Below are 16,411 nucleotides of genomic sequence, written 5' to 3'. Positions count from 1 at the left end.
TGTTTCGAATACTAGCCTGGGGTGAACAAGCAGCTAATTTCATACAACACTGTGCACTCCAAGCTAGTAAAAAGATGAGTTGCAATGACTTGTCTAAAAGAAGCTCTAAATAAGTCTTGCAATCACAAAGTAGAAAGCAGTTTCAATAACCAGGTTTCAAGGCTACGCCTAGCCGGTTTCCCTTCACTCTTGATCTCTAGCGTCTGCGATAAGCTTCTTCAAAAGATCAAACAGGCAAGAGAGGGCACTAACACAAAAGAGCCATTTGATAGGAAGAGAGTACATGTGATTCGTTATTAGCATAGGGTGTCCCACAACCTCAAGAAGGTGGCGCAAAGGCACAGTGTTCTCTTCATTGCACCGTGTAAGTTGGCCAAGATATGCCCTATGCTGACAAAGGCAAAACCCGAACTATGCGTTAAGAAACATGCAGCGCAGTACACGACTTGCAAAAGTAAGCATATTTAGCGCCAGCAAACAAGGACGGAAGGGAGACGACAACACAATGCGCTAACATCAACAACGTGATTTTCAGGAAATACACCTATATAACCCATGCACAGTGGCGCCACCTTATCCAAATCTTACCTATCCAAAAAAGCCGTTTCCTTATCTAACAGGTCGATTGAAGGGGCACTAACACACGTGTCTCTATTCCGCCAGATAGCCTGAGCTTCAATGATCTCTCGCACGTCTTTATCTTTGTGCTTCGCAAGAACCCGGCAGGATTCATACACCGGCGCACAGCCGCACTCTTGACAGTGGATTGACAGATGACCGTATTGCTTATTTTTCACAGTTTGGCAATGTTCCCGTAATCGGTCATTAAGACATCTCCCTGTCTGTTCGATGTATTTTTTCCCACAGGACAGCGGAAGCTCATATACAACAGTCTCTACGATGATTCGTAGAGCATCCGGCAGCTGGCTTACGGTGCGGGTCCGTCAATCGACATATTTTTGCCAGCTTTTCTGGTGCGGAAAAGACCACTTTTGAGTCTACCCGGCTTGCCATTTTCTTAAGTTTATGTGCCGTTCTATGCAGGTAGGGCACTACCATGCATGAATCCTGCCGGGTTCTTGCGAAGCACAAAGATAAAGACGTGTGAGAGATCATTGAAGCTCAGGCTATCTGGCGGAATAGAGACACATGTGTTAGTGCCCCTTCAATCGACCTGTTAGATAAGGAAACGGCTTTTTTGGATGGGTAAGATTTGGATAAGGTGGCGCCACTGTGCATGGGTTATATAGGTGTATTTCCTGAAAATCACGTTGTTGAAGTTAGCGCATTGTGTTGTCGTCTCCCTTCCATCCTTGTTTGCTGGCGCTAAATATGCTTTCAATTAACCAACACGCCCAACAAATGGCAATGTTGCAAAAGTAATGTCGTGTATGAGATACCCCTAAGTTGCCAACAGGTTTATATCGGTCAAACGGGACGGTGTTTTAATGAAAGGGTGCGTGAGCACAATTGGGCCGTTAATAACAATGTGGGGGGCCATCTGGCAGAACACTGTAAACGTCACCATTGCCGCCCATATCTTTGTAACACCAGGTTTCTGGCACGGTCTAGAGATAGACTACAACGGGAGATACTAGAAGCTTTTTACATTGCAAAGGCCGAGGGCACGTGCATTAGCTGCCCTTCAGTGACGCTTACCAGAAAAGAGATAGCATTTCTAATAGACAGTTTTAGTTTAGCGTCCGCAACTATAGCGTACGCTATACGCTATAATATAGCGTACGCTAAGCAGCGCACGTTTTCTACAATTTTAGTTCGCCGGCGATATCTTCGGATCTCAGAGGCCATATGCCGTCGTTGCGGCTATTTCGCGCATTTCGCGACAGGTGGCACTGACATCTCGAACGCTTCTTTCGTTAGGCTTCGACTCGTTCGAAACGAGAAGCGATCTCGAAAACACCACGAGGTTATCCATAATACTCTGTCGTCGAAGCGGCCTGAGACTAAGCGAAAGCCGTTTACACAGTCATTTGCTACGAATGAAGTGTATTTTACAAAAGCAACGCCAAATTCAATTCGAAGTGGGCAGCCCGGACCGCCGCCATGTTTCCCGCAAGCTCCGCAAACCCCGCAAAAACGCTAACGCTAACTCGTTTGCGTTGCGTACGCCCGCTATACCCGCTATTTCGTTTAGCGTTCAGCGCATGCGCAGTGACGATCCGCTATTTTTTAGCGTACGCAATGGAATAGCGTACGCTATACTAAAACTGTCTTTAATGAGATAGGGATGTCGGGATGTCACGATGGGCCATTCGAGGTTGTGTCTATATAAAAGCCTGTTTCTTCAAAAAACGTTTAGTTGGAAGTTTGGCGCCTTGTCCATCGACATGTTCCTCTTATAGTCCGCGTCTTCGTAGCGCTCTTTTCTTCAAGTCGCCTCACTAGATAACATTCTAGCGTTAAACGTTGCCATGTTCAAATTCCAATAGCAGCCTGTCCGGAACCAGGTATTCTTAGCACCCTCTGCTGCGTCGCAGGTCTGAGCGCCGCCGTGGTCAGTTGCTTCGCAGCTGCTGGGGACTGAGAGCCGGTGTTTGATTGTTGTGTTCATAGAGGAGGTTGTGGCCAAGTACTGCACCAGGGTGGCCAATCCTGCTCTGGTGAGGGAGTGCATTACCAGTTCTGGTCACCGGGATCAGGCCACACATTAATTTTATCAACACACGGACTTTTTTTTTTAATCCGGTGGAAAATTGCGCGGCACCGGGATTCGAACCACGGTCCTTTTGCACGCAAGGCGGATTTCTACCTCTATGCCACCGCTGCACCTTGTATATATATATATGTGTGTGTGTGTGTGTGTGTGTGTGTGTGTGTGTGTGTGTGTGTGTGTGTGTGCGTGTGCGTGTGTGTGTGTGTGTGTGTGTGTGTGTGTGTGTGTGTGTGTATATACAGTAAAAGCTCGTTAATTCGGACTTCTAGGGACCGTAAATTATGTCCGAATTAACCGAATGTCCGAATTATCGAGCGGACAAAGAAAATGCACGCCTTTCATCAACAAACCTTTATTACGCAAAGTAATCGAGGATGCTCGTTTGCTTTCGAGCAGAAACCCGCGCGGATACTATTTTACGAAGTCCTTCCAGGTGCTTAGAAGCTCGCATGCTGTCTGGAGAGTCCCAACAAAATTCTTCCAACACAGCGAGGACCTCCGCGGCTTCCTTCACAGTGCGAGGGGGCCGAGGCTGCTCCTCTCACGGCTCCTCCTCCTCCTCAGAATCTTCTCCGTGCAGCACATCCCTGACAATTTCTTCTTCGGTAAGCGAGCCGGCTGTAACAACGCCGTCATCAATGCCGACGTAATCAGCGAGTGTCACCGCATCCAGCAGAACTCCTCCAAAATCTTGGCAGTCATCTCCATTGTCATCTAGCGACACTTCGGCCACTGTATCATCGCCAGGCTCACGCACAACGAAGCCACTGTGTCTAAAACAGTTGGCGACGACGTGCGCCGGCGTGTTGTGCCAAGCGTAGGCAAGAATGTTGACCGCGCTCAAAAGATTCACGTCGTACTGCTTGCCGACTTCATGGCACAGGAGCATCCGTTCCAGCACGCGCCTGCGGTATTTCGTCTTGACATACTGAATTATGCCTTGGTCCATCGGTTGGAGGGCCGATGTTGTGTTCGGCGGCAAGAAAACAACTTCTATGTTGTCCAGTCCGGTGACACTGTTATGTGCACTACAATTGTCCAGCACCATTAACACTTTGCGGTTCTTTGCGGAAAACTGTCGGTCTAACTTCTGCATCCAGCCACGAAAAATTTCCGACGTCATCCAGGCCTTTTTATTCGCTCGGTATTCCACTGGAAGAGCAGGCATGTTCTTAAAGCACCGTGGCTTTTGTGCCTTTCCAATGACGACAAGCGGCAAGCGCTCTGTTCCTGTCATGTTGGCGGCCAAAAGAATGGTGACGCGTTCCTTGGATCTTTTGCCACCGATGCACGGATCTCCTTTCATGGTCACAGTTTTGTCTGGCAAAGCCTTAAGGAAAAGTGCTATTTCATCAGCATTAAATATGTCATTTGGATGGTAGGCGGCGATGTGCTCAAGCAGCTGAGCGTTCTTCCAGTTGTTGGCAACGTCTTCGTTGACAGCGCCTCTTTCGCCGCACACAGTCTTAAAAATGAGGCCATGTCGCTCTCTGAAGCGCGCGCACCACCCTTCCGATGCCTTGAATGCATCGATATGCATCATCAGTGCAAACCTCTCGGCTTGCGCCATGATGAGGGGTCCACTCAATGGCAGATTCGCATTACGCGAGTCGACCACCCACCGAAGCAAAGCCTTTTCCAACTCTGGATGAGCTGCTGTTCGCAGACGCTTTCGTGACGCTCGAAACTTCTCGCTTTCGAACGCCTGAAGAATCTGCTCTTCATTTTTCACATACGTGCTCAAGGTACTTCTTTTCACGTCGTACTTCTTCATGGCTTCTTGTCGAGAGAGTCCGTCCTTTAGGGCCCGCAAGATTTCCACCTTGGTAGCCAAGTCCTTCGCCTCGTATTTCGGCCGCTTCGCTGGCGTTGCCATAGGCGGAGAATGCAGTGACACGGGCGCACAACAAAAAACCGCAATGAAGCTCAATAACTAAGCTGCGCTAAATCCAGCGGTCCTCGGCAAAACAGCGTGCAGGGATGTAGCGCACCAACAGCAACAAAACGACAAAATGGCCGCGCGATATATGCAAAAACAAGAAAAAGCGCCCATCCGGCCACAAGTCAAGCCAATCGGATTGGATTGGCGAAGTTTCAGCCACTTGATGTCAATGACGATGCTGCGTTTGGGCAACGAAGCGTTGGTTTGGGTATCACTTTTGTGCCGCGTTTGCCGTATTTTCGTTTTTGAGCCTCGGTGGCTGCCCGAAATCGTCCGAATTATCCGAGGTGGGCTGGAATCCGTCCGAATTAACGAGAGTTTCGTCCCATAGACTCCTATATATAATTGTAGGTACCAGGCGCGAAGGCCGAATTATCGGATTTTCCGAATTAACGGAAGTCGAATTAACAAGCTTTCACTGTATATATATATATATATATATATATATATACACACACACACATATATATTGTAATCTTCTATACTCCTAACATCCCCGCAACATATTGGTGAGAGGTGCGGGGTACCACGGCTGGAAGCAGAGCTCCGCAGTGGATGTTGCAACACTGTCTGCACCATGAACGACGGTGAGCACTCGGGATCAACGTCGTTGCCGCCTCCTACATCACCATTGCATGCTACGTCGCTGTCACCTTCGGTTGTCGTTGTGCAACCCAAAAATCCTGGAACTTTCTGCGTGACCAATGGCGCCAACGCTAAAGAGTGGGTGGCCATGTACGAATGCGTGAGTAGAATCAACAGATGGGACCCTACGCTTATGCTAGCTAACCTCTTGGTTAAAAGGTAAACAAAAACCCGGGGCACTTCGCCGACCAAATAAAGTTTTAAAAGAAAAGAAGACGTTTTGGCTCCCACACGGGAGCCTTGTTTACAGGTAAAATAAAGAAAACATCTAATAAGAAACGTCTTCTTTTCTTTTAAATCTTTATTTGGTCAGCGAAGTGCCCCGGGTTTTTGTTTACCTTTTAACCATGTTTCATCCCAACCAGACAGGCTTCCGTCAAACACTGAACTTCAGCTAACCTCTTGTTCTACCTAAAAGGCACGGCAAATGTGTGGTACAAAAACATGGAGGAGCTAACCAGCTGGGACCAATGCAAAGAGAAATTGACAGAGTTGTTTGGCAAACCAGCCGGCAGTAAAATTGCCGCACAGCAGGAACTGGCCTCCCGTGCCCAATCCCCGCGGAGTCCTATGTCTTGTACATCCAGGACATGCTGGCACTTTGTTGTAAAGCCGATCACAATATGAGAGAAACTGAGAAGGTCGGGCACGTGCTTAAGGGCATTGCTAATGACGTGTTTAATCTGCTCAAATGCTTATCGTCAATGGATCTCAAGTTTGGCTACTGGCAAATAGAAGTCGACGAGAGGCATCGATAAAAGAGCGCATTCATTATGCCGAACAGCCTCTATGAGTTTAACGTCATGCCATTCAGACTTTGCACAACGTTCCAGCGCTTGATGTACAAGGTGTTAGCCGCGCTTAAGTGGCAGACCTGTCTCGTCTGCTTAGTTGAAGGAATTTCAATGATCACCTTAGGTGGCTTGGGACAGCACTAGAGGCCATCAAGTCATCAGGGCTCACTCTGAAGCAGGAAAAGTGAAGGCCAGCAGGATTAATACAGTTGATTGAGCCTCCTTGCCAACAATTTCAGCAGATTGGGAAGGATTTGTTGGGACCCTTTCTGAGGTCAACGTCTCGAAATAAGTGGATTGTCGTGGCTACCAACTACCTTACCCGCTACGCCGAAACAAAAGCTCTGCCTAAAGGTAGTACGGCGGCCAAAGTTGCTAAATGCTTCGTCGAGAACATCCTGCTGCAACTTGGTGCCCCAGAAGTCCTGATCAACAGCAGAGGAAAGCCCTTCACTGCAGAGCTCGCCCAAGCCATTTTGTAATACAGCCAGAAAAGCCAGAGAAGGACAACTGCCTACCACCTGCAGACAAATGGGCTTACGGAGCGGCTGAACAAGACCCTCGTCGACATGTTTGCAATGTATGTTGATGTCAAACACAAGACGTGGGATGCTTTCTTGCTGTACAGAACCTTCTCTTACAACACAGCGGTGCAAGAGACAACCAAGATCACGCCGTTCAAGCTTGTTTACAGCAGGAACCCAACGATGAATCTCGACACCGTGCTCCTGCACGTCACCAGTGACGATAATCTCGACGTCACTGCCCATCTCCAGCATGCCTAAAAGGTGCAACAGCTCACCCGCTTGCGCATCAGAAACCAGCAGAGGACAGACAGCCTACACTGCAATCCTTGACGACATTACGTCGATTACCAGCCCAGCGACCGTGTTTGGACCCCAGTACGGACTTAGCGACAATCTTTTGCCATGCTATTTCGGACCCTGCGAAAGATCAGCTGATGCATTGGCGCACTGGACTATGAGGTTGTGCCAGGTGGCATTTCTCAAGTACAGTGGTGCCGCTTGCGGCCTGAAATAGTCCATGTTGTGCACCTTAAGCCCTTCTACCAGTGCTAACTGACTTGGACGTTATTTATTTATTTATTTATTTATTTACAATACTGCTAGCCCCAGCTAGGGGCCATGATAGCATGGGATTGGCATTACTAGTACATACCAAAATAATAAAACAGTCAACAAATAAAGAAAACAAAACTTGAAAAGAATGCTATACTTGATCATAAACGGAATTACTGTATTTGCTCGCATAATGATCGCACCCCTGAATTTTGTCGTCAAAATTAGATTTTTTTCTTTCCCATGTGATGATTGCACCCTGAACTTGTTGCAGCAATATGTCGTGTGCGAAGTCTAGCTAATGATGATCGCGCTTAGCATCTGTCAAATGCTCCGTGAACGACTCTTGAAGACATACCAAGAGGTTTGCACGCACCCAACATATTAAGCAGATGCCCCATTTCATTCCTTTCATCACTTTCCACACTTCCATGAAAAAAAAAAACCTACAACAAGACTTGCCTCGGCTTTATTATTTGTAGGCTTCATGATGGTTTTGGTGAACAACAACAACATAAAGGGCGATTTTCGATTCTTCTCATCTGCACTCATCGGCACGCAGCAAATCGTGAGCGGCAACAATAGTGGTCATGTTTACACTGATACATTAGAAGTGTACCCTATTTATACGCTGATGCTTGTAATGCAGCTAAGATATTTGTCCACCCTTAGTGTAAATGTGCCGTATTAGGATAGCACTGAAGACAAATCCTGCAGTTTCCGCAGCATGCCCGCCATATGTTTCTATGTCACTGGCAGCTAAGCACGCCCATCTCTGTTTCTGTCCCCTCAGAGTGGACATGGCTACATTATAATTATTGTCACAGACTTTCCGCTATTAACGATATTATGCATTACTGATACGGAAGAAACTGTTTCAACACGCATAATGTACTCACGAGAAGAAAAATAATCACGTTCAATGCGTTCGGCTTGCTCCGCCGGCCGCCATTTTTGTTTTCGTGTCCTGCATTGACAGCAGTAGCTGCCTGCTTGTTGACCCATTGTCATCCTGCAGTAAATGCGGGTTGAAAAAAGAAAATGTTTCTTTTTGTGGGTTATTTACTCGAAATATCGCTTAATTCGAAACTTCTTCCAGTCCCGATCCAAACGCATGCATTTTAAGCCACATTACTCGAAGTGCACAATGAGCCCTGCCACCGCCGGGCAGCGACGACCCTTTTGCACATATACTGTCAAATTCATACCGCCAACGAATTAGTCTCATGCAGGCACAGAACTCGCCACAAAATTACCAAACCCACAACCAATGACCACCTACTAACGGGCACAAAGCGAGTGCTCCCAGCTGTTTACTGCGGAGTGAACGGAAGCTGTCAAATTCCATGGTGCAGCATGCCCTAACCATTTATCTCAGTCGCATTTGCATCGCTGATGTCCCTCGTGATAGAATTCACACAAAAATTAAGTTTTTCAGATGCTTTGCGATGCCAGAAAACCACAGTCTCTTGGATGCTGAAAACCAGCCAAAAGACCGCGGCCAGACTTGCACCGTAGCGTTCTATGAAATGCGCCTGATGAGCAAAGTTTTACCACTCTAAATAGCACTTCTGGTACTGAAACGTGTCGAAAAGCACAGAAGTGTCCCTCCGATTATAAGTACCTTGTTTGACGCGAGGAGCTACGTTAACAAATCGGGAAGACGACTTTGGGGAAGCTGGTCTAGAAAATGAATACATTGTTGCGCCAAGAAAAGGAAAAGAAGACTTGGGAAGGAAGGGTATGAAACGACAGATTGAGCGCTGAACTTCAACTGATTTTATTCTTAGAGCAGGGCAGTGAGAATGAACAAATGAGCATGCGTACATCAGTGTTGCCTAGAGCGATTACAGTGACGTTTTCAACATTTGCAACTCGTTTTAAAACAGAAATACAGACGTGTCACTAATACAACTCGTGCCTCTTACTTTTATGTGATATGCCTCCAAAAGTTCTCTTGCTAACATATCACCACTCCTGCCAAGTATCTTTATCTCACGCAGTAGTGGCTGGCATGTTCCTTCCAGGCAAACCGTGCAATGCGCAGGTAAATGCGCGTTTCCTTTGTTGATTACAGACAGTTCATGCTCCCGGGCATGGTCTGTCGTTTCGTACTCTTCCTTCCCAAGTCTTTTCTTCCTTTCTTTGGCCCAACAATGTGTTCATTAGGTCCCAACCAACTCGCCAAGCAACAAGTTCTACTCAACCCCAGTCTAGAAATTTGCTCGCCGCTCGCCATAATCGGTCTGCATTGCAATAAAACACCACCTTGAGATTTGTTGCATTTTCGACGGTAACTTGCTGAAAACGGAAAAAATCTGAGCGTCACCAGTGGCAAGTCAGGCTGTCAACATGGCAGGTCAGCGCAAGCTGGTGTTTCCTCGGTGATTTTCTTGAGCCAGTCATGCTCAATTCTCGCCATCCGACTTTAGACAGACGGTCTAAATTCATGGTAGGGTCATTGAATTTTGTTCCTAGACATTTGTCAGTGGTGCGGATACGATGGTGCGTGAACACCGACACTCGAACCGTAAAATTAGCACAGTGTCGTCGACAACGCTGTGCCGAAAAACTTTTTTGGAAACTTCATGGCTGCATATCGAGAAAAAATTGCCCAGTGATCATGCAAAGCTCATATTAAAAAACCGTTCAGTTCTCACAATTGCACTACATACCCACAGTGAGTTCCCAATTGTTTTTTGAGCACAACAAATACAAGATCGACAATCTCAAGGGGATCACTGGAATTTTTGCCTGCAAACACAACCACAGTATTGCAACCGATGGATCAGGGCATCATTGAGAACACCCGGAAGTTTTACCACAAGGCTCTTTTGCAGCGCATGCTCACAGCGTATGACGCCAGCAAGAGGTGCAACATTGAGTTGCTTGGGCCAATCTATTTGTTGAACTTTTCATAGAAAGAACTTGCACCATTGAAGGTCGGCAAAGAATGCCGGCTTTTCCCGCACCATCTTCGGGACCCTGATGATGACCAGCATGACGACGACCGGACTTGCAGCTATCTGTATGACGCTGTTCATAAAATTGCTGGCCAAGAGGTAGAAGGCGACTACGAGACATTTGCATTGGCTGATGCTGCTGTTCCTGTGGTCACCCTGACGAGGACGAAGAGCCAGCGGGCGAAGACTGACTGGAAATGCCAACTGTGGTGGAGACACAGGAGTGCCTACGCCTGCTGCAAAATAAGGTTGAATGCATGGGCGGTGACCACGGCCACATGCAATGCTTGGTCAAATGAGAGCAGGGGTTGCTTGTGTCTGGTAAGAACTTGAAACAGCCAAAGCTCACTGCCTATTTTGCACCTGAATAAAGTTTTGCTTCACATAATACATTGTATTTTGACTTCCTTGCGGTTGTGGCGCAGTTAAAGCTCGACTGCTTTAGCTTTTCTCGAGTGGTCGCATATATCAAATTACCATTCATAACGAATTTTTTCCCGTCCCATTGACTTCGTTATAATGAGGGATTACTGTAAAATGATTTCTGCACATGGTAGCATAACCAAGAGAATGTGTGACATATTCATGAGTGTTGCGTTTTAATTTGCCTTAAAAAACAAGCCTAAACGAGAAATGCAAGTGCACTATCTTATTTCTGTCTGATAATGCAATCAAACCTGCTCTATCCCTTAACTCAGTAATGGATGTAGTGCCACGCTGGTTGAAAATGAACCTGACTGTTTTTTTTTTCCGCCCATTATACTGTATTAATATTAACAGAAGTGAATGGATCCCTAATATATTGCCATAATCTAGAAGAGGTAAAACAAGAGACTTGTATGCTTAAAGTTCAACATCATTAGAGGAATTGCAAAGACATCACTTTAACTGTGTATACTTATATATACACGTGTATACTTATCTTTATCGGGCGACCACGTTTCGCCGCCTAACAAATGTAATCGCACAGCGCGGGACGCGCCTGCATGTATCCGAAGTTTCTGGAAAGTTATCGATGCTTCTACCCGGCTGTCTGTTGTCGCCGAATGTTGTGTTATCTGATTTCATCGCGTGACGCGAATGGTGTAGAACATTGTGGAAGGCACGCGGGTCCGAACGATTAGTCTGGAACATTCGACGACTGCTGTATAAAAGCCGACGCGCTTGACCCGCTGATCAGATTTCCGACGATCGCCGACCGTGTTCGCCGCTATCGTTGTGCCATGAGTGAAGCCTGTTTTTGTGGGCACAGGTTCGCCCAATAAAAGCTAGTTTTGTATTCCACCGTATTGCTGCTTTCTTCACCGTCACTACCACGTGACAATATTGTAATTTTGTCATGGCCTTACACACAATGTAGTTAATATGACAGTCCCAATGCCATCGTCAGTTATGTGAAGACCTAGTATTTGAATTCCGAAACTCGAAGAAGTTGGTTACCATCAGCTGAATAGTCAAAAATCAATGGATGCTTCATTTGTAATGGTGAAAACAACACCTTTAGCATAATTCGTACACATCTGCCACGTACCACACCACTTCAATAGGCAATTGAGTTCAACATTCAGTTTAACTTGATCGTGTGAATTTATAACAGAATACAGTATTTGCTTAAAAGATACTGATGGGCTGGTTGGTGAGCCATGATATTGAAGCGGTGTACTTACATCTGACACGTACCCATAGAAAGGACATACACAGGTGCTGGACTGCAACTACTGCTATGCTTACATGTACACGTCACATCTAAGTGTACTGCTTCAATATCATAGAATACAGAGTGCAGTCATCAGCATGTAATCTGAGTTTTACATTTGTTTGTTTATTATTTCTCTTCACTGTATGTGCTTTAGTTGTGTTTAGCATGGGCGATGATCTTTTTAAGAGGGGTATTGACACATGTACTTATTTATTCTTTTCTTGGGGACTGCATTTCACCCAACAACAACTTGGAAGTTTGTCGCTCAGCACAAGACGCACCTGCATAATTGAAACTTACTGGAATATTATTGATTGTTTTATCTGTCTATTGTCACAGAAGCTTGTGTAATCTATTGCATGTGCAACGTAAATTTTTTAGTACTTTATGGAAGACACGCGGCCACCAGTGATTAATTACTCTGGAAACTTTGATGACTCATATATATAAGCCAACACGCTTGACCGGCAGAGCGGATTTCTGACGATCGCCGACTGTGTTTGCCGCTATCGCTCTACTGTGAGTGTAGCCTGTTTCCAGGGGCTAAGGTTCGCCAAATAAAAATGTAATTTTGCCATTCACAGTTTTGCTACTGTGTTTTTGACTGTCACTACCATGTGACAATATGCTCTTTGAGGTGTGCATTTTGAAAACGTCTTCAAAATCCCCTGCCACAAATGTTTAATCAAAATTTCATAATATACAAAGATGTGTGCATGCCTTTCAAGTCCTGTCAAGAAGTTTTCTAGAAGTTTTGTGTTTCGTAGGGTGTGCAGATGTCACCGATCTGTGTGGATCTGTCTGTCATACAATTACTATATTAAGGACCGCACTGCGGTCAAGCTGACTCGCCCTGTGTGGTATGCAAAAAGTGCAATTAAAGTAAGGCTGCTGTATGTCGTTTTGTGTGTGCAGACGATGACGGACGTGGTGGGCAGCCCCGAAGAAGAGCGCCGTGCAGACTTCTACTACCAGCGCTGGGCCCAGGAGGCAGTGTGCCGCTACTTCTATGGCAAAGTGCAGCAGCGCCGAGCCGAGCTGGAACAGGCACTCGGCATTCGCAATGCCTAGCTCCTCACTAATAAAGAGAAACTGAACCCATCATATGTGTGTCATTGTTGCTATGTGCTAAGCAGAATGTAATCAACCATGCTGGGATGGTTCTCTCTACTGTTCATACAACTATGCGAGGGTCTCTTTCTGATGCAAGAGTAACTTAATTGCTGCACATTTAGCCGGTCTTGATAATGCTCTAAGACATTACCTTGGCATTGAGGTGCATGAGATGCTCACAATGCATTTGAGCCATTAGATAATGTTTTTATCACCGGTGTCAGACTACTGCTTCCTCACTGAAATGTGTAGTCTGTGGCTGGAAAGGAAGAAAAAGAAAATATGGCTGAAACCATCCTCGATGATTATCAAAGCATTTCTCCCTTGCACAAAGTGCCAACGAACTCGCGTCCTCCTGGAAAAACGCTCGCTCGAGGACGGGCCTTGACACCCTGACGACATAAGGTAGGAACCAGTGGCAGCCGCAGTCGCTGCACCAAACTCGTCGTCGAGGAAGTACTTTTGAAAGTGCGCACCTGCGTCCTGCAAGGGTGGGTCCTCCAATCAGCGCTGCTTGGTCTCGGCGGCCGCTGTTCTTCGGCTACGCATCGCTTTTCTTGTTCCTCGTGCATTTCGGCGGCCAGCCGCATCGCCGCCTGCCTCAAAGCCTTGGTTATGCTGCACATACCTCTGTAGTCTTTGTAGTCCTTTGCGCTCTTAAACCCAAACTACATGTATGCATGCCAGCACGGGAAAGCGGGTGCCCACGCGCCTCACGCATGCGCAGATGGTGCAGGACAGATATCGTACATGTCGAATCGCGGCATGAGCCCAGATGTCTTCTCTCAACAAATACCAGTGCTGACAAAAACAAAAATGTTTCCCAAGGCGAAAATAGTGAGCCAAGTGGGTGCATCTTATAGATTCAAACCACCGTTACTCGCAAGTCACGGCATATGGAAGGTGCGTGGGCGGGAGCTTTTGCGCACCGACACGTGTACATAGTTTGAGTGCAAAGGCTCCGCAAATACTACAGCGGCATGCGATGCATACCGTTTTCATACCATTTTCGGGCGCGAGCCCGAAAATGAAAAAAATTAAAGAGCTTTTGTTATGTGCTATCTGTGTCATCGTGGTGGAAGACAGCAAATTAATGTACGATTTTATCATTTATATAAAGAAGCAAGACAAGGTGCATCAGAGAACGACTTTGATTAGCAACTTCCTCATTGGGAAAAGGTGACTGATACTATACCGGCATCGAAACACCTCACTCGGGTCGACTTCTTCCCGGCGAGCAGACCACTGCTTTCTTTTTGTATAAATATCTTGGCGTTTCAGATCATGGGGTGTACTTTGTTCAGGTAGGCGCTTGGATAAATTATTGATATACGTTTGATACTGATGGGCTAGTTGGTGAGCCATGATATTGAAGCAGCACACTTAAATCTGATATGTTCACGCATACATAAAAAGGACACACACACTCACTGAACATGCATTGGTCTATTGGCCGTCTACAAGACGTCATGAAAATCAAATGTTTACAAGACATATTCAATACGTCTTTGCAAGATACTTAAGACACCTTGATGTTGTCTTACCAAAACTTTGTCGGATGTCATAAAATGAACATAGTTCCAGCGCACAATTGAACACGGACGAGAAGAGAAAGACAACACGAACGCCGGAAGTTCACGCAAGAACTGCCGCAAGATGGTCGCATCCAGTACCTCGACTTGTGTCTTATTTTTCATGGAGCGCGCGTGTGCTGGCAGTACAAGCGACGGTCGAAAAAACAGATTCTGAATTGTCAATCGGCCCACTCCAAGCTCTTAAAAAGAGCTATAGCAAAAAACTGCATCCGCTCTGCTCTAGAGAAGTCGCGAACATCAAGTTCGTGACAGCGTCGGCGCCCGGCTAAGGCGCCTGGAGAAGGCTGGGTTCCACGGAGAAATCGTGGCCTTGGTGGTAGAGAGCCAGATTCGCGAGGTAAAGGTTGGTGGAAGGCGCAGGCTGAAAAAAGACGCACGCCCGCAAAAGCGCCCTGTCGTAGTGCCCTATTGGCACCAGGTTTCTCACCGCCTCAAGAAGGTTGGCGACAGGTGCGGGGTGCGTGTTGTGTTTTCAGCACCGGAAAAGCTGGGACGAATGTGTCGCCTAGTAAACGAATCCCAGAAGCAGCCAGCCTGCAAAATAAAGCACACCAAAGCTCTCGTTGAATGTGACGTCGGTGTTGTGTATAGTATTCCCCTCGCCTGTGGGAAACGCTATATTAGGCGAACCGGGCGCTGTCTGAATGAACGCTTGCTAGAGCATCGCAGGAATGCTACTTCACTAAGTGGAGCTGGTCATTTAGCTGACCACATTCGCCGTTGCTCGCACAAGCGAGCATGCAAGGCGTTTTTCGAACGAACACGTGTGTTGCGCAAATATAGCAATAAGAAAAACCTTGAAATTTTTGAAGCGTTTTTTATCTCCAATGAAAACGATTACTGTGTCAGTGCTCTTTCTGTTGCACTCGGGAAAAAAGAACTTTATTATCTCAGGGCAAACGGGTGTGTAGAATCAGCTAGGTAGGGCGGGAGATGAGCAAGATTGTACTGAGTGATGTAAAAACGAGAGGGAAAAGATTTTCTTTTTTTCTTATTTTGGTTTGACACCGCTGATGACTGTTGCCTAGACCAAGGAAATATTTTTGAGTGGTCCTGAGCACTAGCAGCCCCCCCCTCCCTCCCCCTGTGTACATAAAGCCCTGTTTTCCCATGAATAAAATTCAGTTGAAACTGGCGTTCGTGTTGTCTTTCTCTTCTCGTCCGTGTTCAATTGTGCGCTGGAACGATGTTTCATAATGCTAATCATAACCAACTAGCCCAGCTGTCCATACTTAGTCTTAAAATGTCTTGCAGTCATTGTGAAGACCGTCTAATGCACAGCCAAATAGGTATGAGACATGTTGCAAGACATATTGCAGCTGTCTTGAAAACGGCTATAAGATGTTTGCAAGACATTTGGTAGCCGTTTAAGAAACAGTCATCAGTGTCTTGCAAAACCTCTTACAACCGTTTTAAAAATGGCTGTAAGAAAATTTGCTAAACGTTTTGTAGCCATCTTAAAGATGTTTTCCCAACAGACTTGACGAGCAAGGTACGATACCTTCTAGTCAATATTTGTGTAATTTAGCCCTATAATTAAGTAAAGGAACTTGTTGAATGACAGGTCATTTAGGGCCCCAAGGTGACATTTATACAAACAATTCAAAGCTCTTTAAAAAGTGGCGGCACTTCTAGTCGGGAATGCTTAACATGCATTACAAGTATGGGCACTGTAACACTATCGAAAAGAACCACTTGTTCATTGGGCTAGGGAGTAGTTGCAAAAGTGACGGCAAGACCTACCAGACCTGTCGATTTACAGTGGGAACACTATTGTCAGGGGAAGCACTAGCTCAAAGATTACATTTTAAGTTGGCTCTAGACGCTAAAATTCAGTCATAACATTGCAATCCAGAGCGTCTCCTTCCAGATCAACTGTCCAACGAAATGTTGCGGAGCTTTAGTGA

General features: G+C 46.2%; 1 protein-coding gene across 2 annotated transcripts in view; it reads left to right on the top strand.

Annotated features, from left to right (window-relative positions):
- The window catches only part of Bap60 (Brahma-associated protein 60), a 327,819-nt gene extending 314,919 nt beyond the window's left edge, over positions 1-12,900 (top strand). For both annotated transcript variants that reach the window (XM_075682910.1, XM_075682911.1), the window contains one exon: positions 12,712-12,900. In XM_075682910.1, the coding sequence (XP_075539025.1) occupies positions 12,712-12,867 (156 nt within the window). In that variant the 3' untranslated portion in view covers positions 12,868-12,900. The remainder of the gene's footprint in view (positions 1-12,711) is intronic.
- The last annotated feature ends 3,511 nt before the right edge of the window (positions 12,901-16,411 follow it).

The sequence above is a fragment of the Dermacentor variabilis genome, chromosome 2 (genome assembly GCF_050947875.1).
Source record: "Dermacentor variabilis isolate Ectoservices chromosome 2, ASM5094787v1, whole genome shotgun sequence".
Taxonomy (NCBI): Eukaryota; Metazoa; Arthropoda; class Arachnida; order Ixodida; family Ixodidae; genus Dermacentor; species Dermacentor variabilis.
The sequence above is the reverse complement of the archived record's forward strand: the minus strand, read 5'-3'. Positions and strand labels throughout refer to the sequence as shown.